Here is a 24,944-nt window from a genome sequence, read left to right as displayed (position 1 = left end):
CAATTCCAGCTGGTGACCTCTGTTGCATGTCATACCCCTCGCCATACGCCATACAAAAATGCCCCAAAAACAGGCTTGTACACCAGTCAAATTGCAGTTTGGTTCCGTGTCTGTCCAGACTCATACAATAAATCACTGTCAAAGTTCTGCTTTTCAACTTCTATATGCTCACATTATTTGCACAATAGGAACTACTTTATGTCCATGGGATAGTGACACATTAGAGCATCTTATTTACTGATTTAACAGCTGATTCGCATAATGATATCACTAACCGACTACGGTGAGTAAGTGCATTGAACAGATCTATTACTGAATGTACCTACAAGTCCTCCAGTTAAGTAAAATTAGTGCTGAAAGAACTGTGTTTGGAACCTAAATCTGAACGTTTGCATTAAGACAGTTGGCTGACGAGTACCTCAAAGGAATATGTTTACATACAGGAAATATGTTTATAACATTCTTGCTGATAGCTAGATTAAAAGCTATAGCAGTCATACCTGTATACCCACAAAACCAGTCCCCTGGCTTCTTATGTGCCATATGGATATGAGAGTCGTATTGAATTTAACGCTAACCCCTAACCCTATCTTAAGGCAATAACAACAGTCTTGGCTTGCTGCGTGTTGAAGAATTGGTTTTAAAATCTTAGCTTTTGCTGACCTCTCTGGAACAGGTGTACTTCCTCTCCACAAAGGTAAGCATTAAAACTTTTATGCACCACATATCTGAAACACTTGAGTTGTATTTCAACTCTTTTTCAACTTTTTTTAGAAACCTTGTGTGTCTTTCATATTTTGTCGTAATGTTTTTATGGTGTTTTATTTTAAGCACTTTGATTTTGTTGACAGGTGTGCCACAAACAAGCTTGCCTTGACGCCATGAGCGTTACTCATAGTTGCCCAGGGCATAGTTCTGGTTTTCCAAAGTCATTTCAGAAGAAACTTTATACCAGTATGGCATTAAAACAGTATAGTGTGGAAGTGACCTCTTTATGTATAGAGGATTGAACTTGGCTGCTGTTGGTATAAAACTCACCTCAGCAGAAGTTTTACAAAGAAGTCAAAAAGGGAACTTTTACCCTTTGTAATACAAAGTCTTTTAAAGTTTTTATATACTACTCAGTCATGTATAAAGCATCAAATGCTGTACTTTCATCCTTAACCCCAAAGGGTGATTCATTGCTCCAGGCACAAGCTCAACACAAAGGTGAATTTCCAAGAAAATTACAGTCAAAACCCTTTTGATATTTTATAAAATGGCTTTGTGCAACTTTTTTTTTTTGGATCTGCTCCCAGATGCACCCACACCTGTTTGCCTATGAGGAAGCAGAAAGTTAGACAACTGGACAGGTTGAAATAATCTGCACAGGGAAGAGAATTTAGTTTCTTTGCTGAACTAATGTTGAGTAGATTATTTGTGGGGCGTGTAAACTGTGTGAAGACAGAATGTAGTTTGCACATTCTCAAAAGTATTCTGAAAAGCTTCTTTATGGAGCCATAAATGCTGCTGCTGCTGCTAAAGAACCATTTTATGATGCCATATTGGGCTCATGTGTATACATGGTCGGTTAAACCTCTGGTTCACAGCAGAGGGCAGCAGTGATAAAATATTGATCATCCTTTGCTCTCTCCCTTTCTAGTGTGTTTAAGGGAATCCCAACCAACTGTATGTGTTGACCAAAAAGGTATATGTGTTTTTACAAGACTATAATTTAATTAGTTTGACTTCCTAATCAAGATCAATTCTAATCCTAATCAAAAAATGTACCTCTTCAATCCCAACGTGCTGTTGATGGGTCAGCCAACTCATTACAAGCTTTGCAGTGCAGCCAAACATTGTCCAAGCCTGGAGGAATTTATTTTTCTAAATATTATGGCTTGTACAGCCATGTAAAAAAGTGTATAATATTATGCTGTCACACAGTGTGGAATAGGGTAATTGAACAATTTTGAAGCTACTTAAGTGCGAGACTGATGTTAGAGAATTAAGGAGAGTAGACGCAGAGCAAATAGACTAAATACATTTAGTTAATTTTAAATACTGGTGAGTAAAAATACATTTATTCAAGTACTGCACTTCAGTAGAATCTTGATGTAATTGTATTTAAAGGTACAGCATTTAGGATTTAGTGTCAGAAATTTTCCTCAGGGTATAATCACATCAAAATAAGAATCTTCGTGTTTTCCTTACTTTATCTTTACTTTATCTAATCTATTGAATAAAACTGAGCTGCAAAAGAGTCATGTCAACAAGTGTGTTTAAATAGTGTGTGTGTGTGTGTGTGTGGGGCGGCATGGTGGTGCAGTGGTTAGCACTGTCGCCTCATAGCAAGAGGGTTCCAGGTTCAAATCCCGGTCTGGGCCCTTCTATGTGGAGTTTGCATGTTCTCCCTGTGCCTGCGTGGGTTTTCTCCGGGTACTCCGGCTTCCTCCCACAATACCAAAAAACATGCACATTAGGTTAATTGGCTACTCTAAATTGCCCCTAGGTGTGAGTGTGAGAGTGTGTGGTTGTCTGTCTTTGTGTGTTGGCCCTGCGATTGACTGGCGACCAGTCCAGGGTGTACCCCGCCTCTCGCCCGTAGTCAGCTGGGATAGGTTCCAGCTCCCCCGCGACCCTGACGGATAAGCGGTATAGAAAATGGATGGATGGATGTGTGTGTGTGTGTGTGTGTGTGTGTGAGAGAGAGAGAGAGAGAGAGAGAGATGAGACCTTCTGATGACTGTAACACCTGTTTTCACACTATAACTCTACTGTCAATACATAACAAATGCAGCCATGTGCCTGTGTGATGTATCAGTGTATTGTTGTTGTGATGCCCTCAGTATGTATCTTACTGTGCTGAGTTTGGGTTTTGCTGACTATTGTACAATTGCAGGTGCTTTTGGTAAATAAAAATAAAACAAAAATGCCAACCAAACTTAAAGGTGCTGAAATGTATTTATCAAAAACCTCTCTTGCTCTTTTTCTTTGTCTAGCACCTACTCTCTCTCTCTTTCTCTCTATCTCTCTCACACACACACACACACACACACACACACACACACACACTGATTGTTCCCCTGATTCTCACTGAAGTGTGAAACATAAATAAGAATAAATAACTCCGGTCAGACCAACACAGCAGACCGACCTCCTCTCCTCCTTCTCTTCTCATTTCGTTATTTTCCTTGTCTTTTAAACCAATGTTTTCCCTTCAGGTTAGGCCTCTGTGCTTTCCCTTAGACCATCCTCCTCTCACCTCTGAAGGGAAGGATCACCCTCATGACACCATCTGTATTATCCTTTGTTTTTCTCTATTAATTCCCACTGTGTTTTCCTTTAATGAACTGAGGAGTCATTCATCAAGTAAACTATACAGCTTGAGTCTTGCATCTGTTATCAACAACACCTTCGACTTTAAACCTCTCTAATTGGTCCCACTTATTTTCTGCCTTTCTACAAATTTCTACATACTTTCTCCCATCCCACAAAGGATTATTTTAACTTGAGGCCCCAATTTCACATACTGGCACCTCAGTCTAAAAATATGTGACACCTTGGGTGCAAATATTTTTGTCAGTCTAATCTTAACTTTAAAGTTACTTAAAGGTTGTTTTTGAGGGGACTGCACTAAGTGGTAAGTCTGCTAACGTTGTGGCAGGTAAGGATAAATTATCTGATCTCTAATGTAAGTAATGTTGTTTGCTTGTTTACTGTTTTCTGATACCCCTGTGTAAATGTATTATCTGCAAATAAAATTTAAATAAAATTCAGACTCAATCAATTTTTATTTTTTATTATAATTTATCATACTGTAGTCAGAAGTTTTATTAATTTAACAAGGACACTTGTAAATATAAATTCTCCTAAACATATTTGAATTGTATCACAATTATAAGACTACAGCAAAACTGAAAGAAAATGCTTTTATAGAAATATTACACTTCACAACATCAAGTAGGCCTATATGATGATGTGAGTGTTCATTGGTGTTTGTTGTCCTGTATGAAACTAGAAAAAATAAAGAAAAGCGTAATGAAAACAAAACAGCCAAAGAGTAACTCTTTGAGACTGGTTAGGCATGACTGTGCTTTGAGCTAGATGCTAATGTCAACATGCTAATGTGCTTAGTACTAATGCTAACAAGTAGATGTTCAACAGGTCTAATAATCACTTTTTTATTTTAGCAAATTAGCAGACCAATATTTGTTAACTATCACAAAACATAGTATAGCTAAGACAGTTTTTTCAGGCATTTTGTCATAAACCAAAGTAGCCTATTAAACAAATAAGTAATGATAAAAATAATGAAATATGACCAGAATTCTTACATTTTCACAAAAAAATGTAATTCACCTTCAAGTTGCAGTTTTCCTTTTTTCTACATTTTAAAGTGGGACTGTCTCATCAGCCTCTGCTGCTTAGCAAATGTTAGCACGCTAACCTAACTCACTAAACCAGGATGGTGAACTTGGTAAACAATTTACATTCTTAACATCAGGACATTGTCGTCGTGATTCTGTTATGCTAACAGATAATGTTAGCATTTAGCTCACTGCTGTGGCTAATTACACCCTCACACAGCTAATAGCATCACTGCATTGTTTTGTAAAATTAGACAACAAATGACAACATTTCAACAAAAATACTTGGCAACTGGAAATCAACTAAAGATCATGACCTCAACTTGTGCATGAGTCACACTGTGTTTCAAAGTTAACAAAAAAATAAATCGGAAGAATAAGTGAGCTGGACTATTTCTTGGCTAGGCACAGTGACTCTCTGGAGTCTTGTTGTTATATTGTGGCAACCAGCGGAGACTTTCAGGATCCATGAGGTGTTTTACATCCAAAAAATAATTTGAAGTTGGACTGTCTTGTGTCCTGCTGCAATCACCCTCAATGAATGAATGGACAAATAAATAAATATTTGAAATATGAATTGAGAACAGAAAACTAAATCTACATCTCTGATGAATAAAGTGTGGCGTTTCCCAGTTCATTACATGTGGCTCTGATTTAAATTTAATCACAGTAATAAATAAGATAAGTCATCAAGGTGCTGGTCAAATGTTTCATATCTGCAGCAGACTAAACAGATTAGAGGAGGTGTCAGTGAGAGACAGAAAAGAAACCATGGAGGGAGCAGGCTGTTCTTTTCAGAAAACCTTTTGTGTGACAAATGAAGATATTTTGGCAGGTTTAAAACAATTTAACAACATGCTATGACCAATGGAAAGAGAGCCATAACAAAGTTGCTTTTCAGGGAGAACTCTTTGTGTTAAGTGTTATGGGCTGTTTGGGAACATTACATACACACAGATAATTAATTTCCTAAACACTTAATGTAATCCTAACTATAACTAATACACAGCACAAGCCTAACCCTAACGTTAAACCAGGTTTTCACACTAAAATGTAATGATTTATGTTATGAGGACTTGCATTTTGTCCCCATAGGGAGGAGGACATCATGAGACAGCGTTAACAGATTTATGTTCCCACAATGTGAGTAATACATACACACAAGCACTCATGAACATATCTGCAGATGCAGGGCTTGGCCTGGTACATGTTTCAAGCTTGTTAATAGGCTGCCACAGTCCGTAGCTCAGAATGCTTAACCTTTGACCTCCACCATCAGGCTCTGACAACCCCCTACAATTCTCCCTGTTAGCCTGTTGATGACTTTCCAACATGCCTTCTGTGTGTAAACACACACTTACCTACCCAGCGCTCTATGCCTCAGAAAGGTCAACAGGTGCCGATAGAAGCGCTGTCAGCCAGCTGCTTCTCAAGTGGCACCATGAGTGTAAAAATGAGTTCTGGCCAGCAGAGTGCAGTAGAAGATGTGTGTGTCTCAGTGTATGTGTGTGTGTAATGGAAAGAATTCTGCTTGCCCTTTGGCAATGTGTGTGTTCCTGATTCAGGAGTTTGTACATGTGTACATCTGTGAATATGTGTTTATGTTTCAGTCTGTCTGCACTGTCTGTGTGTGTGTGTGTGTGCGTGCGCACGTGTGTGTGTACATGGTGAGGTATGTCAGGGACAAATCATTTCTGAGCACATGTGGTCTGAAGAGGAAGAAGGAAAGGAAAGGAGGGGGAAGGAAGAGGACAAAATGGGAAAAAGAAAGGAAATTAGAGGAAAGAAAAGGAAAGCATCACAAGATAAGAAAAGGAAAGGTTATGTGGTGTAAAAAGAAGAAATGAGTAAAGGACAACAGGAAATGAAATGAGAACGTTTAGAGAGCGGAGGAGAAAGAATCTAACAACACAGGAAAGAAAGTAACAAAGAAGAAAATAACAGATGAGAGAAAAAAGAAGGGAATCAGTGTAGAGTGTGAAGAGGCAGGAACAGGGGAGAAAGAGAAACCAAACGGATTAAGTCAGGTCAGTCTGGTTTGTCATCCTCCTGTAATCACAACTCCATATGTTAAGAATTGTGAGGGAATAGAAAAACAAAGAGAAAGCAAAAGAAAGAAAGCAACACAGTTTAAAAGTATTACCTAAGAAGTATTGTATCTTCTATGAAAAATGAAGATACAAATGCAAAAGCAGAGGGAACATTAGCGAGGGAAGCTGGTCAGCATCAGCATCCAAAACAAACCCACAGGCATTCCCTCTTTAACCAACATCTTTTTTATTTTGTCTCCACACCATTCAATAAATACAAAATACAAACCAGCTTCATATTCAGAAACAACAATAGAAAATTCATAAAATATTACTTAACTCGAAACAGAAATAGGAACAACTGAAGCAGAGAAGCAATGAGATCATGTTTGTCTATATATTAATAACATTCAGCCATTCCAAGCATCTCTTTCAGTGGCGTAGCGCTGATCCTGATGCCTACATGATTGATACTGAGTGGAAATTGTAATCTTACAACAAATAAAAGATGCCGACTGGCTTAAGAGGCAGTGAATGACATTTTTCCAGGTTTTCACAAAGTTTTTCTTTTTTTTTTAAACCTTGTCTTGCCACCCAGGATTTTTACTGTTTCAGTATTGCTGATTAGTTGTATTCTTTACAGGTTTTAAAAAAAGAACACACACACTCACACACACACACTCACACAAAGCCACATTCACATGCATACATATTCACAAGCAACACTCTCCTCTCTATCCAGTGAGAGAAGGGAGAGCTGCAGTAGCTATGGCTGTACTTCAAAAAGAAGCTCTGTCAAAAAAAAAAATACAACTTGCAAGACCTTTCCAAAGTTTGGCACTCAAAGCAAAGTTGGACCAACGGAATCCAATCGAATGTGTTATATTTGTACATCTGCACGTTCTGTCCTGTTATTGAAAAAAGAGAGCAAAAAAGAAATTCCAGCGAAAACAGAAGGCAGGAAGCAGAAGGCAGCAGGTTTGTAAAGTCTGGTTGGTCCTCTTCATAGCTTCATTCCTTCACTTAACGAGTCTCTGGAAAATTTTTGTTTTCATTTTATAATTCCGCTGTCTCTGCTCTCCTCTGTTCATTACAATCCTAAAGCTGATACCAGGGTGGGTGTTAGGTGAAGAGGGAGGGTAGGTGGGCAGACCCATTGTGCAGCTCTGGGTTTGGGTCCATCAGGGGCGGGATGACTTCAATGGGTAGACGAGGGTTTGTTGTTTGTGTGGCTCCTCGCAGATCAGTGTCTCAAGGTTTGCCTTTTATCTGGCGTTTTCATCAACAGGTCCCCTTCCTCTTTGGAATCTATGGAGAACAGAAACATTTATTTAGGATGTAAGCGGTAGGATACTTTGTTTGACTGTTGTGGCTTGGGGTGTAAAAAATGGAATTTTAACTAGGTTAGCTAACTTTTTGAATGATTGTAAAAATGGCTTTTCTGCTTATTTTACACATTCCATTGACATTACTGGCTTGGCAAGGACCTCCATCATATTGGAGATCAGTATGCTGACTTACAAAATATTTACATATATGATTCTAGCTCCTGTTGGTGTTTTATATGCGTGTGTGTTCATAACTCACCAAGGCATTCAGGACAACATGTGCCCTCTCTGCGACTGATGTTGGTGCAGGTCAGTCCTGGACATTGCTTCCTCTGACATTTAGTCACACCATTCTGTGCAGAACAAGATCGGAAGATGGGTGGTTGGTGAAAAAAGGCGAATTGTATGGACACAAGTGAAAGAAGCACAGAGATGATAGCATTAGATGAGGATGGATGCTCATCAGGTGCATCATAAGGCATTATCAAAAAGCACCTTGACAGAAACTGTCCAATGTTACACAGGCCAAACTCTCTTTTTAGATTTGTCTTCGGTCTCCACAACTCACACACTGTATATAAAGATGGAATATGCCCATACAAGTCTGACCCAATCATGACACATGTCGCAGTAACTTACATCACACCAGCAGTTGATGCATTTCATCTCCCCCACCAGAGGTACCCAGGGATGCCAGTTGTCACTGTTCTGGTAATAGTTCTTGCCAAATTTGCAGTGCCTCGGGCCATCTGCTTGCATCATGTCGCTGTGCTCCAGGCCTGCAGTAGTCCTCTCCTCCTCTGGACACTCCTTACAGCAGTCGGAGGGATTACGTCTTATGGGATGGCTGCAGGTCAACACCGGACACGTCACCTTCTCACAGTGTACCTCCCCTGAAGATCCCTGTGAATATAATGTTGCATTGCAGGAGGTTAGCAGCATTTTTCCAGCACAAAATGAAGCTGACATATTCCTTTTTTCCACACAAATAGAATGTTCCCTTAAGTTGAACTGATGAGAATTTTATTTATTCCTCTTTGGACTAAAGTACAAAATAAATGATCCATTAAGGGCTTTTGGGAAAGTAAATCCAGCCAGATGTGAGTGGGTTCATTGATGTATATTTACCTTGCAAGTGCAGACAGCACATTTAATGTAGCCAAAGGGAGGTACAAAGGGATGCCATGTGGTTCCTGGAGCATGCATCTTCTGGTCTCCTTCAAAGTAACAACCTGAGAGAAAGAAGAGAGGCGAAACAAGGTTACTGAAGACATTTGGAAAGGAAATGCCAGGATGATTCAGAGTTCACTTTTAACTGTGGAACTGGTGGAAACTTAATGAACGAAGTACAGTGCAGTGACATGTAGAAAGAAAAGACACAATACGAGAAAAAAAGACCAGAAAAAAATCAAAAAAGAAAAACAAAGGGAAGGAGAGGGAAGCTAAGTCAGAGACAGGAGAAGTAGTACCTACCTTCAAGATGTTCATCCACCCTCTCTGGAGCTTTCATGTCCTTGGGCTCCCTCCTCTCTGAACAGGAAAAAGGAAACGGAGACGTAAAAACAGAACTATTTTTCAACTTTGTGACTGGTGTGGAAAGAGCTTTGGGAATTCACCCAAAAGAATAAAATCTGCATGCAAACAGGGAACTAAAGCAACATACAAATGTTAAAAATCTGAACAAACAGAAAATCTGTCTCACCATCACAGATTGGGCAGCACTGGTCCTCAGGCTGAATGGTTCGGGAGCAGGTCAACACAGGACAAATGACTGGGTCACAGATCACAGTTCGCTTCTACAGAAGGAAATGCAAAAAGAAGGCAAAGAGTGAGTTTCATTGGTCGTACAGTATTCAGTCTTTACACGCACTTCCCAAAGACTGCAAACAAATCATCTGACAGCTTCTCTTCATATGCGTTAATGTTTCAGTGCCAAAACATGGCTCCTTGTTGATGAAACCATCAAAGAACCCTTTCAGCAAACACATTTAAGTGCTGCCTTTGTGTTTGTTGTCTTTACCTGGCAGCTGCAGGAGAAACACTTGTCATAGTTGGGAGTCCAGCGGGAGCCGTGAGCATGGTGCTGGTTCTCAAAGAAGCAAGTCAGGGGGTCTTTCTTAAGCTCCTCAGGGTCCTTCACAAAGAGGTCATCAAACTCAGCTTCTTCCACCTCCCCCATCGTCCCGAATTCACAGTTATTTGGCACGTGGACCTGGAGAGGGGAAACGAGAAATAAGATAAATGAAAATAGAGGACATAAAAGAAAAACAACACAGGAAGGAGGTAGCTATAGGGGTGAGTGAAATGTATTGAGATAAAAGGGGCAAAAATGAAGAGAAAAAGAATAAAAGTGAAAGGGTGGTTAGGACATTAGAGAAGTGCAGACCACACCGGACTCAAGGCTGGTGTCAAGCTGACTTGTTAATTGTTCCTTAATGGAGCGTTTCTGTGCTCCCAAGCAGATGGCTGTTTATGTGTTGGACCTGTACGCAATTAAAACAGTCGGACCCTGTTGTGTGTGTGCACACACGTGTGTGTTTCTCTGTGTGTGTGATCACTTTCTCTGTTAGTACCTGGCAGCTGAAAAGAACTCATCAACCACTACACCTGCATAGCTGCAAATAGGTTTGTGGGCAACTGTGGTCTGCCCCTCTGTGTGATTCTGAACTGCAATAAAACTTTTATTTTTCAACAAAGTCTCTCCAGGCAGACAGCACCTGCCAGTGAAAATGTGTGTTTGTGTGGGCTAGTGAACACTAAGTGAGCAATAACAGAGACACATAACCACTTCGATGGTTAAAGGAGGCCCCAAGGGCTCTCCAGGCTGGTGTAGAGCTCTCACTCACTCACTCACTCACTCACTCACTCGCTCACTCACTCTTCTTCTTCTTTTTCCTATAATTAAAGCAATATACTACTTTGTCTATGCGTTAATTTTATTATATTGATGTTTCTAATAAGCCATGAGACTGTTCTAATACATCTTAGGTTTGGGATTGACATTGCCCACATTTCTTAAGCACTTTGTGACTGGAGCCAACATTTTAATACACAGCATAACATATTTAAAATGTGAAGAAAAGCTTTGTTCAGTATGACCACATTTTTCAGAAGGCAAAGTTTGAACACAAACTGAGCTAATCTCACCTTCTTGGCCCTTGTTATACTGGTGGACAAGCTTGAAATGTTAGCATTTTATTGTGTTACAGTTGTCTGCTGATAATGCAGTTGCATGGATAAGGCCATTGATTATATCACGTTTGTCCAAAGTGCTGTGGATGTATTTAAGATGCTAATGTTCATGATTTTCGGACTAAATTCAATATCAACATTGTTTTCCTTGGAATTTGTTCATGTCAGGACCAGTGCCGCTAACTTGTTCAATGACAGTAATGAAAAAGATACTCATCAAACTCTTTTAGAAAACTTGCAACATTCCAAGCCTGAGAGAACGTCCTGGCCTGCTCTCTTTCACAGTAGAAGCTGTCTCAAATTGTGCATTGAACTTATCAAAATCTAAACCACAAATGAAGTTGTGGCCTTTCTTTACGTACCCGTCCTCGTATTTCTCCTCGGGGGTTCGTCTTGGTGCTGACCTGGATGAAGGCTGTTCCTTGGTCCAGGTGTCGCAGTAATTCAACACTGATGTCCTTCAACACTCCCTGGGCCTGGTGGAAAACAGAGCGTGTTTGTGCGTTTCTGTGCAAGTGTGAATTTTTGTGTTTGTGCAATTACTTTGTACACGTGCGTACACTGATGTACCTGAGAGCCGTAGAAGCCTGTCAGCAGCCTCTTGTGAGTGGTGCTGCTGTCATCTATTTCTCCAATCTCAGCCAGCCCGTGGAGGTGGGCGTTCACGGTGAGGTCGTCGGCCTTGCTGAGGCCTGCAACAATGATCTCATAATGCAGGTGACACAGTTTGTCCACTGACACCCAAGCATGGCCAGAGGCACCAGTTCTTACTGGTGGAGACACAAAGTGGCCGGCCAGAGGAACGGGCAATTCTGCAAAAAGGAAAAATGATTCAATGAAATGTACATCCAGGACCGACAACAGTGGTGATTTTTTCCCTGCTAGGTATAGTACATTTGGAAAGCAATTCCATGTGTAATATGATTGCTATGACCTCCCCCTCATCACTGCCACCCCTGCCCTTCTCCCTCTCCTGCTTTCATTGATCCGAACCGTGTCTGGGTGCCTCCAGGCCGTTGTAGAACAGGGCCTTAATCTGCCCCCTCAGCTCCCCCTCCTGATTGTGTGCTGTGGCCACATTGATGAACAGCTCGTTCTGCAGCAGCATGTGGATGTGTCGAGCCTCCAGACGACTCCAGCTGCCCTGCGCCTGGCCTGTGGCCTTGTTGTACTCGGGCGTCAGGTCATACAACACAGATCGCTTGTTTCGCCGCCGCGGCTTCAGCTCAATAGTGAGGCCAACAAAGTCACTGGTGAGACCTGCGACCTGAACCTGGGGATGACAGAGAAAAGGTTCAAGTCCTTGTTTATTGTTGCTTCATTTGGATATTTGAGTGTCACTGTGCAGAACGATGGGACACTTGACCCTAGAAGGCGTTTTTCAAATTCATCTGCTGAATGGGGAGTTTAACGAGAGAATGTAAAGCAGCAGGATTCTGTGATAATTGGTTTGGAAGCCAGTTGTGATCCAGTACACAATGTTTCTCAGGCGAGATGTGAAAACTAAGTGTAATAGGAGACATGATGTTAAATGTATGCATTATTTAAAAAAATACATTTTAAATGAAAACTATTTAATAAATAAAACTTGCAATATAATTAGTTGTGGAAAGGCATATCAGACACAAATGATTATCTATTTTTATATGTCTTAAAAGATGCCTTATGGGGATCTTTAGTTACTTGTGCTGTGATTTGGTTTCATCTGAAATCAGCTTGATTCAGTGCCAGTGAAAAGTGAAAAGTGAACTAATGATGAGTTTCATGTGCTCCGGCATAGGTTGTTTTTGTTTAATCACTTTAGTCCCATTTATGGTGGAGGAGAGTTCATAAAACCACTGACACTCTTTTTTGGATAGAAGACTGGCTAATATGTTAATGATTCATTTTCGTTCAAATCCAGTTTACACAATCACAAACATTCCACAGCAAGTCCACATAGCTGAGGCTTTGCAACCTTGGTAAAAGTGCCAGTTATAGTGTTTTGCTATAATCAGCCATACCGTCAAGATATAAGAGCAAAATATTTATTTAGTTCAATATAATGTTGTAGTTGTTTTATGCAGTACATTCCAGCTTAAATTTACATATTTCCATTAAAAGAGCCATCTGTTTGACAGTGGACAAATCCATACCTGGTAGTCGAGTGTGCCGTTATCATGGAGGGTGAAGATAGCGGATCCTACGCCTCCTGTCTTCCCCGGTGTCAATGCATCGCCGCTTGACATCACACTCTGAATAGCTGTGCCAGACAAAGACAGACTGATATTAAAAATCCACTTCAGAGCACATTCCTGCTCAAATGACTTATCTGAAACCATCACTTTTCCCCATGGAGTTTCCCCTCCCTTAAACCATAGTAGAGCCTGACAGCATGTGAGATGAGGCAATGATTTCTGTCATGTTAAAATTTTCTGGTTGGATGAAGGCAAGGGGGCTACATTACATTCCCTCACGTTCCCTCACGTTCAGCAACCACAGACATATAAAGTGACCCCTTCATCAAGAAATTGAAGGGGCAGTTTGAATTGAACTGCTAATCGGAAGGTGAGTCTGCTTGTGCAATTGTGTGCTTGACTGTGGGCCAAAAACATATATGAATTAGCCATGTCTGGTGCACACACGCTCGAACAAAAAAAAACACCCAAGGTTAAGCCTTAGGATGAGGTAACCCTTGTTGAATGCAGCAGCAGGCTTAGAGAGATTGAGTTGAGAGGACAGGAGGGAATGAGTAACAGAGAAGGATGAGAAAAGTGCAGGGAAACATTTTGAAAATGACACGGACACAGAAAAAAGCCAGAGAGAAGGGATTGAGACGCGGAGGGAGAGACTGAACGAAGGAGAGTGGAAGAGAGAAGGGGGAGAAAGGAGAGGGAGAGGAGTGTGTAGGGTTTGAATTCTTCACACATAACGTCAAGCTGTTAATCACAGCACTGGAACACCAGCATGGAGAGTCAGGTCCAGCAGACTGTGACCTTGGCAGCACCACTGTGCGTCGGTGTGTAAAACTTGGACTTAAAAACATCATATGCTTATTTGTGTGTGTTTGTGTGCATGTATTTTTGTATGTCAAATAATGCGAGCGTCCTTCAAAGTGCAGGACACCTTGATGTTTGATGACCATGTTTAAGTATGCGTCCTGTGAAAAGAACACGTGTGCACGCTTTTTAATGGTTTCAGACGATTTGGCAGTCCACAACATTCCTATAACCTCTGTAATTCTCTCTTTGTCTCTCACAAACACACACGAACAGACATGCATACAGTCTTTGTGTGCCACCAAGTCCAACAGAAGGTCTATAAACATGGTTTCCCCCTGGCGATAAGACTTGAAAGGATGGAGACAGAGAGAAAGAAAAAAGTATTTATAGAGGAAAATGACAAGAACAGCCACAGATGGACAAGCACAAACCAACTACAAAGCAAAGCACATTCCTAGCAACCCCTGTGTTTGTTGCCTCTGCAGTGTTCCACCTCGCTGGAGTGATGTGAAGACAGACGTGAGGAAAAGACGTTTTTATTTCACCTGTGTAACCCGAGTTGGATTGCGGGGGAACACTTACTGTCACAAGATTTCCTGCCGGTGATGAAGCCAGAGATTTGCCGAGGATCCTGACCCTCTGTTGCCACGGCGATCTCCAGCTGACCACGTGATAACCAAAACAGCTCACGGCTATTCAGGTCTGTCAGCACCTCCGCAAAGTCCGGATCCTGCACACATCGAAACAGTTAGGTCAACAAGTGGGTAAATATAAAACGGTATTCAGCTGTAAACAAATCCCTTTTCAATACCAGAAATGAAAATGTCATATTATGCCAGTGAGATGATGTTGACATGATGTTAGTACAACAATAACAGGTTCCCAGGGCGACCAAACCCTGATTTCTTTAGACGAAAAACAGACCAACTAAAATGAACTTATCCCTTCAGTTTATACTAAGCAAAAATGAGATGAGCACAGAGAACAAAACAGACCCCAGGACATTAAAATCCCCTTTAGATACGATTAATTCAGCCCTGCAAAGTCAGAAGCCATTAAAGACACAAACTGTTATGTTACTTAAAAACACATGATTTTAAATCTCCCTACTCAGAAGCGCACACTTAAGCCCTGGGCAAAAATATGGCTTGCATTGCCTCAACACATTTCATATTGAGTGAAGTTTAATTTCAAGCAGACAGACTCTGAGAAAGCGGGTTGCGATGGTCAGAACGTGGAGAAATGTGGGACTAATAGGACAGATGTATGAGCGTGTTGAAGAAATGTTACTTTTATGACCTCAGGGCCTCGGTTCAATATAAATATACATGTACCGTAAATCCACGCAGCGAGGAGCCAAAACAGAATAGAGAAGGGGGTGGACAGAGGGAAGGTTACTTGTTGGGGAAAATGAAAGGATAGAATGATGAGAAGGAGGTAGGGTGAACAAGGATATATTGGGGTCTTGTGTAAATCAGGCAGAGCAACATCACACCCAGGATTATTGGGACAATACATAATGACTTAACACGCTGAAAAATCAGACATGTTTGCTTGTCTATGTGTGTATTTATAAATACAAAAGGCATGTATCCTTGGCTAGAAACAAGGTACACTTCATATGTCTTTGTTACTGAGCTGGACTTGAGATGAGTCAATGGTTTGGGTTTCAGCATCTAGCCCAAGGACACTTTTAGGGGTCATGTGGCAGTCACCGAGCTCAAACGTTTCACATATTTTTCACGGATGGCTTCTTTCACCGCTAGGCTCAAAAGGGGCGCATCGGCCCTTCACGCAATTCCTGGTACAATTCAAAACAGGCCCGCCTTTCATCACCCCGCTTCCTCCCTCCATCCATCCATCCATCTCAGCCCACAGACCACTAACCACTCACATGTGTGAGGAGTGTGTACGTAGTCCATCCTCTCTACCTCCCCCGTTCCTCCCTTATTTCCTCTGTCTCTCATCCCTTGCTCACGTCTGTCTCCTGCATGAGCTCCTCTCACAAACTTTCTCCCTTCTCCTGTTTTCCCATAACTCTTCATCTCCATCACTGTTTCTCTTCTTCTCTTGTCGGGTTAGTTTGCTGTGATCGGAATGGCGGCAGCAACAGCGTTAGGATGTGGTGACCAAACCACATCCGTTTCCAAGAGGACGGGTGGGGGCCGACCTGGAGTGTGAGTCTGTTGTTGTGTAATATGTTCCTACTCAACAACACTGCTGCTCCTCCAGTCACCTCTTAATTCACAGACTGTTCCAGATAGTGCTTTTCCCTAAAACCTCCCACTTATTTCACACCAAATTCTGTTTTATGATTGACTGTTTTTGTGGGAAGTACTGAATATTTCTATTTGTAATCAGTTAAAGAATTTTCAAACATGAAACATGAAGACATGAATATTGGCTATGAACAGTCGGCATCAGCTTTGCTAAACCGTATACCATGGTCTATGTGTGTACTCACATGAGAGGTGATGTTGGCTCTGATCTCTCTCAGGATGTGCTGGCGGTACATAAGCTGGACTCTGATGGGCACCACAACAGGCTCTGAGGAGAGAGTTTTCCTATTAATGTCTGTCACACGCCAGTGGTTCTCAGTTTTACAAAGACTGACACACTGAGAAGAAATTGGTACAAATACAAAATGGCAAGAGAGATCCCAAAAGAGGACTCCTGTCCCTGTGGTTTTTGTTTAGCTTCTAGTTTCAGTGGAGGAATTAACAATGAAGTGTTTCTTTACATGGGCACCATAATGGCTCTTGCAGAACTGAGAAATCAGTTTGGAGTTCTCAAATAGTTATTTCTCTTCTTCTCTACATCTCAGTGGTGAGCTTTTCTTCTTTTTGTCTTTCTTCTCACCTTTGTCTTTGTGTTTGATCAGGCCTTGCAGGATGAGGATGAAGTGGAGATTGTTCTCTGTGTCACTCAGCGTCAACATGGCGATGCCTCCCATGCCTGAATTCTCCTCCTCCGATGTCAGTGTTGAACTGAATGTCTCTGTATACGAGACACAAGTTACCATCCTGAGTATCTTTTTCATATGAGAACACATACAGTTCCACTATTTTGTAAATATGGAGTTTATTGTGTACTACAACACAAAGACAAGTCCTAGTTTCTTAAAGAACATCAGAAAAAAACCAAACCAAGTAAATGCTAGAATATCATCCGACATGCACGCGTACCAGCAAACAGCGCCCTGTGTTTGATGATCTTCCCCTCCACTTCTTCTCGTCTGCCTGTCGATGTGGACATGCTGATACGCATCTGCTCAGACTGCAGCTGTCGTATCAGAGGCTTCGCCAGGTTCTTCCATACACCACAGATCTACACACACACACAAACACAGAGGTAGGTAAGCTGCAGTGCCAATGCAGTGAAGACATGGATAACAAAACATACTCTGTATACAATCTCCAAACATTTTCATACAATTCTCAGCCATGAAAAAGGCACATCGGCACACAGACAAACAGGCATCCAAACAGATAACACATGCACATCTGCTAAACACATCAAACCATGCGATTGTACGCTCAACCCCAGGCTGCAAACCTTCAACATAAAACTACTACTTCTCCCTGAGAGCAGAGGGAAGAAATATGGCAGTGTGCCGGCACCTCATAACTTTTGGTTCTGGAGTAATCTCCATTTTAATTAGAGATATTCTCTGTCCCCCTTCTAAGCAGTGATGTAACATGTGAAAAATTTTCTCTCCAAAAATTTTGGTCCTGCAAACTCTCTTAACCCCGCCACCCCCTCGCCCCCCACACCTTTTTTTGCACTGGAGTGTTTTCTCTAAGGTCCTCTGGTGCTTGACATTTATCTAAAAATAATAATAGGCCAATATCTGGGACCTGTATTTAGGGGGCTCCTGCCTTGCTGAACGGAGTGGTTGAGTGTTTGGGTATGGAACAGAATGAGGATATGTGTGTATCTTGGCAGGAAATGATGAGCAATGATCGCGCCAGACCTTGGGGAGTATGTGGACATGCATGCATGAGCACTACTGCTACCCCAAAATATCAGTTTACTGATTTATCAGGACAATATCTGCCATTTACTACACACAGTCTCATACACCTCTGACTCTTAAGTGAGCATATGTGTTTGATGTTTACTGCAATCAGACTGAGTTTGTGTTGTTTACAAAGAGCCAGTGAGGCAGAGAGGAAGTGTCACTGTGTGTGTATCCGTGAGTGTGTTTGTTGTTTATCGTAGCGGAATGAATTATGGGGGAATAGGCACAGAATCACGGAGTGATAGCATTCTTCAAGCTAGTCCTTAATTTCTCTCTCTCTCTCTCTCTTAGGAAACACACAGACACACACACAACAAACAACACAACAATAGTAAGAAGAAATTATTTTATAGTTGAGTGATGTTTTACCATGTCTGACTGTCCTTTGGGAACTCGATACTCAAAAGCAGAGGTTCCATCTGAATCAAGGAAGATTATTTTACTGGGGCGGTCCATTCTGAAAAGTAAGGATAAAATATATTTCCATATACATGATCGAGTTTTTCAACAACTCAGTGTCACTACTTCTTAATGCTGACCACTGTAACAAAATTATGGTTGAAACAACAGGCAGATTCAGATGTATTTTATAGTTGCCACGGTAAACACTTCAAGATTGTTTGGGATAAACGAGAGAACAGCTTGAAAGGAGTGAAGGATGAGCAGTGATGCCGCTGTGGCTAATCAGAGAACGAAGAGAGCACCAAATACAGAGACTACAAAATATTCAAGTAGTCATTTTAGCTGTGACACACTGTGCGTTTTACCTCTGGTATGTGATGGAGAAGGCCAGGCTAGTTCTGCTCAGAGAGAATCGAGCTCTGGCAACACCACTGGAACTGGGAAGCCATGAGTCTGCCACTCCTGTCAGCACTGCTACAAAATCTGCAGAAGGAGAATATCACATATAGAGTATCACTTGCTAACATAGGTCATCATAAGCCCTCCTCTTTATAGTGCTTTTATCACCCTGTGTGTTTGCGTCCGTGCAAATTTGCCTGTAAGTCATGCAAGAATGTGAGTCCCGCATGAATGTGCAGTTGTATTTATATATAAGTTAAGCTGTATAAGTTATATAAGTTTCATTAGCTATTTATAGCTGTTTACAGCGGCCTAATAGCAGTTCACTGAGTCTTAATGCAGGTGATGGTTGTCTGTCCATTTGTCTGTGGGTGCTGCTGCTCACCAGTGCGGCTCTCCCCAGGGCCCACCTCCTCAGAGCTCAGGTAGGATCGGTCGTTGTAAGATTTGTGGAGGTCATCCTCCTTTTCCTTGCCCTTCTCAAGGAAATACTCAAAGCTGTCCAGCACTGAGTCTGTCTGTTTCTTGTCATCAACACCTGTAGGAGGAAAAGGGACAGTTTAAAGGGTTTGGAGATACTTGCTAGCCACCTGTAGGAGCACTTACAATTACAAGTGCTAAAAAGTGCTGTAAATATTAAAGTTAGACCTATATACTGTAGAGCTGTACAGTTGTGGTATAGTGTTACATGTACACAGTTTATCAGTATATATGGCTAATGTTAGCCTTTGAATGTTGGCCTAAATCAACATCAGTGAGATCAAATGTTATACAAAAAGGAATATATTTTATTATGTTCATATTTCTCGATAGGAAGACTATTAGCAATATTCTCATTTCTAATAAAGACCTTCAATGCCTGCCTTTTATTTTCTTGCACGACAAACCATGTGAACCTAAGCATCTTAAAACACATTCCGCAACACTGTTCCCAAAGTCTGGTGCACAGATGAGACTGATCTATTGGCTGTCTTATGTTTTCAAGTATGGATGAAGAGTGAGAAATGTGTGGAAATAAGCAGCCAGAGAGAAATTCTGACGAATTCAGGTTGGACCAAAATGTGCAGAAATTACAGAAGACAGAGAAGCAAAGGAAGACGGAACAATGTGGATGACATCAGACACCAGTTACTGATTCTGAGGACTACAGCACATTCTCTCTGTCTTCCTCTCTTCCTCTGTCTCTCTCTCAGCCAGAGGTTACTATCCAGGGTAGTCTGCTGCAGCTAAAGAACTTATGGATAATTGGGACTCATACTGGCATGTGAACCCAACAATGACCCGCTGTGTGGTGTCTTGATGTAATGTGCACACTTCAGTGCTTTGCACACACACTCCTGCATAAACACACATGAAGTGGCGCTCATTCAGACAAATACAGCCTTCTTGATATGATCTTGAGAAAGAAAACAACATGCTGGTTCTTAGTCTGCTAAACTATGTTTCTCCAAGACAGAGGATTGGCTGGACTGTCTGCTTTCTTTCTTGGTGTCTGATTCACACACACATGCACACACACACACGCCACCTGCAAATCTCAATTCTCATCATTCTTCTCTGACTCCCTCACTCCTCTGCTCCACTGGGCACACTCAAGGGCTTCTGGGTAATGTCACTCTCACTTCTCTCCACTTACACTGTATCCTCAGGTGCACCACTTTACACACACATTACACACACACACACATACACACACACAAACAAACACACACCCATTTTCCATCACTTACACAAACATACTAGATGTGTTGGTGCCAATGCTAAGACAAACACACTCAACCTTTTCCTTAAAACCTAAACCACAACACACACACACACAGCACAGTGTTGTCCACACAGTGCTTTACCTTTACTTTCCACTCCACTACCAGACACACAGCATAGAAAAACACCCAATCTGCTGAATAACAGTGCAGCATGAAGACCCACCCTGTAAGTGTGTGTGTGGGGGGGGTGAGCATGTACAGGGGAGCTCTAATAAGGTGGAATTGTGTACCCAGCAGTGTGTAGACAAGTGGCAACGTGTGAACGAGACTAAATTGATGGGTGGAACTTTTGGTTGTGGCTGGTTAGAGAAAATGTCCATTTGATGCAGCTGAATGGAAAATCAATTGACCTGTTCATTGCATCTAACAGCTGCTAACTAGCTGACCCGTGTGTGCTTGTGTGTGTGTGTGTGTGTGTGCGTGCGTGGGGGGGGGGGGGGCGCAAAAGGAAAAGATAGAGAGGGAGAAGAAGGGAAGAAAAATAGAGATATGAATCAAACAAAGAATAAACAAAACCCATGGAAAAAAAGCCATTGAGGGGGACAACTGAGAGCTATTCATTTTTGTTGTTTTCCCATAAGGTTTTTGCAGCAATTTAAGCAGTGCTCGCTTGTTTTCTCAGCTGACTATTTAATGCGTTTAGGAGAGCTAGAATTTGGGTCACAAGTTTAAAAAAGACAGCCTCAGATCTGAAAACCTTAGAGTAGCAGATGATTACCTTTGGGACAGGTTTTACAGCAGTGCCCTGGGAGCAGGATGGGATCGTCACAGTCCAGGTCTGGACAGTCCTGTTTGATATTCTTACAGTTTACTTTCCCAAACACCTTGCCACGACGGCTCTTTTGCTGCCAAAGAAAAAAACCAAAGAAACAGACACGTCAGTCGCTTGCCATTTCTCAACTGAAAGGACACAATGCCGAATTCTGCCTTTCTGGGGCGACGGTTGATTACAAATTCATCTGGAGTTAGAGCTAGTTCAACGTGCTAGTGCACAGATGAAACGTGACACATATCGAGAGAAGTCACAGTGATACCAAACTTACGGGTTCGCAGTGGCACTGGACACAGTGCATGACACCGAAGGGCTCCCCGAGATCTGGGTGCCATGTGTCCTCCAGAGAATAGAATCGGCCTCCAAATGAGCATCCTGTAACACAAACACCGTTGTTTATATATAGCTGTCATCAGGGTCAAACATCGGGTGGTTATCATCACAACTGTTTGGCTCTTTCCAAACCAGAGGCAGTCTCACTGAGAAAGTAAGTGAAATCATATGATTATATGTGAGGTTTGTCCTTTTTAACTGTGCTAGAGTTAATTATGGGGAGCACATAAGAATTTAGCTGAGGCATTTTAAGATATGAGCTGACTTGCATTAAGTTCTTGATATTTAAGAGTGAAGAGAAAGTGCAACTGCAAGGCTTATATTAAAGGTTGGACATGAAGGATGACAAACCGGGGAGACTGAGCCATTGTACCCATTTTCAGATTTAAATAAATCTTGCACAGCTCACTGCCCAGGCATGTTGGAGGCAACTGAAACTCCCTCAGTGCCTCAGTTTCATGAGCTTTGGGACTCAACCTTGAATCCTGTCTCATCTAAATGATCCATGAGAAGACATGGGAGACATTCAATTTTCCACCAAAAAGATTATTCCAAGAAACATACATAGTGTAGGCCAAACAAAAAGGATTTTATAAAGTCACTTTACATATTTCGAACGCATATTGTAAATGTAATACAAACTCATCCTACTTACATAGTAAGGATTATTACAGTGCGTAACGTACAGAGTACAACGGTTTTGTTATGGCTGATCTATGAGACCACAGAGGCTTTAGCACTGCCTTTGTATTTACATCCATGTCAGAGCCATGCAGAAACTGAGGCGCCCCTAAAAGAAGAAACGGGCTGCAGTTTTTTAACCAACATGTCTGTGAATACTGTCAAAGCTCAAAGTCAGCACATTATAGTCATTGTTTTGCTTGAAATCCAGTGTGCTGGAGTGGAGCCATAACTATACAAAACACATTGTTGTTCTAATATATAGGGGCAGCGTACTATATTGATGTTACAGGAGATAAAAATAGCTTTTACCATTGTTATTACTATAATAAAACCATAATTGAGTGCTAGTCACGCTGTGTTACTACAGGAATATTACAGTGATTTTTGGTTAGGATAATAGCCTGTAAGCCATGCTGGTGGTGAGTGCCCTTGTCTGGTTGTATATACATATATATTTATATATATGTATACACACACACAGAGCAAATGTAATGTCACCCCTCGCCAACTTCACTCAGGCTGATGCCTTGTCTTGTTCACTGCTGCCAACCTGGTTCACATTATGCTTTCATTAAAGTGACTACACATGTTAAACAGTCCAGTCCAGTTAAAGGGAGCCAAACTGTAAGCCTCTCGCTTAGCCTGCCACTTCTGTCTCTGCTGAAATAAATCATCTCAGAGGAGCCAATGCTTGTAATGGAAAGTCGATTGATTACAGTTTCCAACACAGAATTACACGTTAAGGCGGTGGTTAACGCAGAGTTCCCACAATTTTGAACTCCAGGGTAGTTACCTTGTAAAAACCGCAATGAGCTTTTGTACGTAGGGGCTTTCACACATGAATCAAATGGCATTCACTGCGGTTATGACTCAGATGTTTGCCGCTAGTTTACACTTGAAGCAACCCAGGCACTGAGGAACATTTCAGGGGAATATGAGAATGCATGTCATCACTATCGGAGATGAGATGGGCTATTGGGCTGAACCCAAGACCCGAACAGGTCATAACCTGGCCCCGCTATACGCTCATGCAGCACAAGAACCCAGACTTAATGAGAAAATCTGGTACTTTTAAGTTAGTTTTCTAGCAAAATATATATGCAATATCTACAACTGGTAACAGCAATAATGTGCTCACTGTAAATCGGCACTTAGTGCTCGTTGCTGCCCCCTTCGGCGTGTGTTGGGTCAAAACCTTGATGAAAATGAGGTATGACTAGTTTTGCTTGAAATTGTTGATATGAAATGAATGCTGCTTGTTGAATTGGATGTTAGCCGAATTGACGACTGGCTACTCTTAATTCATCTAAAATGCACAGTCAGTTTACAGTTACACAACTTAAGTAACTAAAGGTGTTGGTCTTCTTACCTGACAAGCCTTTGGAGGGCAGCGGCTCTCTCTCTGACTGGATGGGCAGAGCGGGAGACTTGAGCCGCGAGGCCGCTCCAGCGTGCAGCCACGCGCAGCTCAGCACGCACAGCAAGGAACGGAGCGCGCGGGGAACCAGCATCCCAAACGTCCCTCTCGTCTCTCCGCAAAATACTTCCTTCAAACTTCCTATATGGCGTAGTTTATGAGGCCACTGACGATTTAAATCGACTAATTACACGCCCTAACAAAAAATGTAAGTTTCCACCTTAAATCCAAATGTTTGCTGTCAGAAGTTTGAAAGTCTCCTGTTTTGAATCATCCAAGTTTGAGTCAGACAGAGGTTTTCCGAAGGCAGCACAACAGCACCGTATGTCCGTCCTCAGCACCAACAGCCTCCTCAGAGTCCCGTCCCTTTCTGCTTTATAGCCTGCTTCCCTGACAGCTTGAAGCAGCCACCGGCCGGGAGGAGGGGGGGGGGCAAATGATGGGTGGGGGTGGGTGATGGAAAGGGAAATTGACACCCCTATCACTTCACTAACGCTTAAGATATGTAAAACAGCCAGTGTCTGATTTCTTTTGACTCAAAACTTCCTTAATACTGTTCTTACAACAAGGAAAAACAGGGACACAGTGAAGCTTGGCCTATAAAAATATTATTAGTGAAATAGCGGGGCTGAAGGAATCTCCATAAACCATTGGTAGGTCTATTAGCTTTGCTAAGATAATTCTGTAATAAAAATAGACTATGGCTTCCCATATATTTTTTCTTTTATCATATTGATTAAAAAGTACATTTCATCTGCCATTAAAGTTGCAAAACGTTTTTTTTAAGTGGGGACAAAAGTAGACCTGCAGATATTACTCTGAAGTAACTTTTTGCCTTTTTTTTCCCTTTGTTTTCATTGTTTGGTTTCACCTCAGCTGTGGTAATTCCTCGGTTTAGTTGACTTATTGGCTTTATTTGATATTTTACTGTTAAAGAGGCAGACAAACTCTTATCATTTTGGCGGTGGCACCAAATGCTTTCTTATTTATTTTTCTCCTGTTTTGATTGTTTGTCATATGGCCTCCACATAGCTTTATGGTGTTTGTGCTCTGATTTTCACACTCTGTAGCAGTGATAAAACCTGTCGAATCTGCTCAGTGTGTTGGCTGCCACACTGCAGTCAGCCGACACCGAGGAGGTAGAACTGCATCAGTGCTCCTGCAGAGAGAAAGTGTGAACCTCCAGATGATGTACAGTAAGGAATGTGTGAGCGTCTGCTGCTGTGGCTCGCTGCACCCTTTATTTTGCCAAGTGTATTTGGAGCTGAGA

At 41.7% G+C, this 24,944-nt stretch overlaps 1 protein-coding gene across 1 annotated transcript; it reads right to left on the bottom strand.

Annotated features, from left to right (window-relative positions):
* Positions 1-6,609: 6,609 nt before the first annotated feature.
* chrd (chordin) lies at positions 6,610-24,077 on the bottom strand. The gene is made up of 21 exons (XM_046390214.1): positions 23,627-24,077; positions 21,512-21,615; positions 21,187-21,313; positions 19,088-19,240; positions 18,669-18,786; positions 18,271-18,358; positions 17,066-17,207; positions 16,740-16,877; positions 16,345-16,427; positions 14,463-14,610; positions 13,035-13,141; positions 11,893-12,172; positions 11,470-11,711; positions 11,262-11,375; positions 9,728-9,919; positions 9,410-9,503; positions 9,181-9,237; positions 8,836-8,939; positions 8,347-8,610; positions 7,967-8,060; positions 6,610-7,687 (listed from the first exon to the last, which is right to left on the bottom strand). Exons 1-21 carry the CDS (start codon positions 23,766-23,768, stop codon positions 7,623-7,625), a joined length of 2,856 nt encoding a protein of 951 aa, XP_046246170.1. The 5' UTR covers positions 23,769-24,077; the 3' UTR covers positions 6,610-7,622.
* Positions 24,078-24,944: the final 867 nt, after the last annotated feature.

The sequence above is a fragment of the Scatophagus argus genome, chromosome 5, assembly GCF_020382885.2.
Source record: "Scatophagus argus isolate fScaArg1 chromosome 5, fScaArg1.pri, whole genome shotgun sequence".
Lineage (NCBI taxonomy): Eukaryota > Metazoa > Chordata > Actinopteri > Scatophagidae > Scatophagus > Scatophagus argus.
The sequence above is the reverse complement of the archived record's forward strand: the minus strand, read 5'-3'. Positions and strand labels throughout refer to the sequence as shown.

What these genes read in the sequence shown, in the direction of transcription:
- chrd (XM_046390214.1), bottom strand. Translation starts at nt 23,768, where the DNA reads ATGCTGGTTCCCCGCGCGCTCCGTTCCTTGCTGTGCGTGCTGAGCTGC. An exon ending in CTGTAAAACCTGTCCCAAAG is followed by an intron (nt 19,241 to 21,186) that starts GTAATCATCTGC and finishes TTCCTCCTACAG; the next exon opens with GTGTTGATGACAAGAAACAG. An exon ending in GCATCAACTGCTGGTGTGAT is followed by an intron (nt 8,061 to 8,346) that starts GTAAGTTACTGC and finishes TGTTCTGCACAG; the next exon opens with AATGGTGTGACTAAATGTCA.